At 35.8% G+C, this 2500-nt stretch overlaps 1 protein-coding gene across 1 annotated transcript in view; it reads left to right on the top strand.

Moving 5' to 3' along the window:
* The window catches only part of LOC138022240 (uncharacterized protein PF3D7_1120000-like), a 20688-nt gene that overhangs the window by 11519 nt on the left and 6669 nt on the right, over positions 1-2500 (top strand). Inside the window, exon 6 of the mRNA XM_068869307.1 lies at positions 1346-1387. Coding sequence (XP_068725408.1) covers positions 1346-1387 — 42 coding nt within the window. The remainder of the gene's footprint in view (positions 1-1345; positions 1388-2500) is intronic.

Raw genomic sequence — 2500 nt, 5'->3', positions numbered from 1 at the left:
AAGATATAATAAAACCATTTGCCGTGAAAAGCAATGCTGAATCCCACTAATGATCTTTAATGCGTTACTAGCTAATATTAAAGATGTTTTTTTCGCGAAGCATGTGAACGCTTGTCTTTTTACATTTCAATGTTTAAAGCTGAAGCGTAAACGCATTTCCCACCTACTCTTTACAAAAAAGTTTCGAAGCTGAGAGCAATAAATAAGGAATTGAAGGATGGTGAAAAGTAGGAAGTGGAGGTAATTATATGTATCGCGCCTCTAATTTTGAAATAAAGACGGTGTAAATTTTCAGTTGACTTGTTAACTGAATATGTAATTGCTCCTTACATTTTACAACGTACTGATTGAGCCATAAAAAGCGGAAATTTTTCAATGCCAGTGAGTTAATGTTGGCAGTACATGGATTTTCGGAGAAACTCTTGTGCTTATGCAGCCTATTCTTTGAACTTAGCAAGAATCATGAATATTGACTAACCAGACAGGACAGCCTTACTCAAGGGCGAGGCATCTTTCGGTTGTTCGGCTAGATTCTAGAATACCCGTTCACTTTTCGGGGTTTGTCAGACTTCTGCCACCAAACGTCGAACGTCCTTAAAGTGCTCATTTAAGGTAATTCCTTAGTATTGCATTGCGCATCCCTACTGCGCACGATTTTCGCGTCATTAGCGCGCGCACATGAGCACGTGCGCATACAAAACGTAAGAGATTTCGCTCAAACTAAACCCGATAACGAAATAAAGGCTCCTTTTCTCTCAAACGAGCACGGTGACCCCCGATTTTTTTTTTCAGGTATTTGCTAAGAACAGTCTAATAAAGAACATATTTGTGAAGAAAAAAAGTTTGACAGTAGAACATGAATTTTTTTTGGAAAACAGTTCCGTACTGGGTGTATTTTACCCAAGGCGAGGACTTCAAGCTAACCACGGAACTGTCCCAAAAAGTGCACTATTCCCACAACCAAGGAATCAAAGTCAGCGTAAATGAAGCATTACTGCTTATGTAAATAAAAGAAGCTTTATTTTCAAAATAAACTTTTGTGTCTTTGAATTAACCAAGACTTAATTCTGTATGAAGGTGATTCGAATTTTTAACGCGAAAAGAGTAAAAATACCCCATTTTAAGAGCTCGCTGACGCTTAAACAAGCACGGTGACCCCATTTTTTTATTGCATTTTTTTAATCTTCATATCATGAATGTTACTTATGCCAAGTTTCCAAAAAAGTTTGATAATAGAACAATTTCAAGGGAATTACCTTAATGCAGCCTATTTTAAAGGTAGAGCTAACTTATATCGAATCATGAACGTAAAAACTTACGTCTGTCTTCTTTTTGTATTGCGTAGGTCTCCAAAATAAAAAACAAGAATAAGGAATTGGAGGAGGAGGTAAGGACCAGCGAGTCAGAGTAAAACAGTGGCTACTATTTATTGTTACGTAAAAATAGCGCCTGAAATAGTTGAGGCAGTTCATTCAAAGTGTAGGCAAGAGCACTAAATAGGACGGAAGCGCAAGCCTTAAAGTTGGAGTTTTAAATTGTTCATTAATAATAATGATAATAATAATAATAATAATAATAATAATAATAATAATAATAATAATACTTTATTTATACACGTAACACCAAGGAGCTCGTAAGTGCTCGTTAAAACGTGTACATGTATGTGTACTGATGTCAAAGAATAAAATTGTACAAAGTATAAAATTGTGCAAAATATAAAAGGATAAAATTGATCAATCAATTAATAAACACTACCAAAATACTAACTAGTAATTAATCTATTTACAACATTTTTAAAAATTAAAAAGAATCGTTTTAAATGTTAAATTTTCTACGCTTCAAGTCATATGAACTTTAAGAGCGCGCTTAAAACGATGCAATGTCTTTAAACTGTCTAACCATTGGAGGCAATGCATTCCACAGTTTACTAACCAAAAAGGTAAAAGATCGATGCATATACTCCAAGTTGAATGGGGGGAGTTCCAGCCTTGTGCTGAGCCCACGTAAATTGTATTTAACATTCTTAAGATTAAAAAACTTACTAATATAGGGTTCTCCGTGGCTGTGCAAGCATCTATATAACATGAATAATGACTGGAATTGCCTGCGTTGTTCCAAAGACTCGATCTTAACTATTTTTAGGAGGTAGTCGTATGATACAGACTTCGGATAGCCTAAGATACTTCTGAATAAATAATAAGTAGTGCTGTCCATTTTGGTTGTCTCAGCATTACCTATACCCAGCAAAAAAGGGCTGCAATACTCAATATGTGGCAGAACATACGCCTTGTAGAGACGTACCATTACATACTTCGGAATGAACTTGCGCAGTCTCCGCAAGGCCGAAGCCTTTGCGCATGCTTTTTTCAGCTGTTCCTTTATGTGCACCTTAAAAGTCAGTTTACTGTCTAAAACTATCCCTAGGATATTAATTGTATCTTGCGTCCCAATCCTCGCATTGTTAAGGTGAAATTCATATTCATATAATGATGGCCCGATG

The sequence above is a fragment of the Montipora capricornis genome, chromosome 10, assembly GCF_036669925.1.
Source record: "Montipora capricornis isolate CH-2021 chromosome 10, ASM3666992v2, whole genome shotgun sequence".
In the NCBI taxonomy this organism is placed as follows: domain Eukaryota; kingdom Metazoa; phylum Cnidaria; class Anthozoa; order Scleractinia; family Acroporidae; genus Montipora; species Montipora capricornis.
This window is presented reverse-complemented; position numbering and strand designations above follow the sequence as displayed.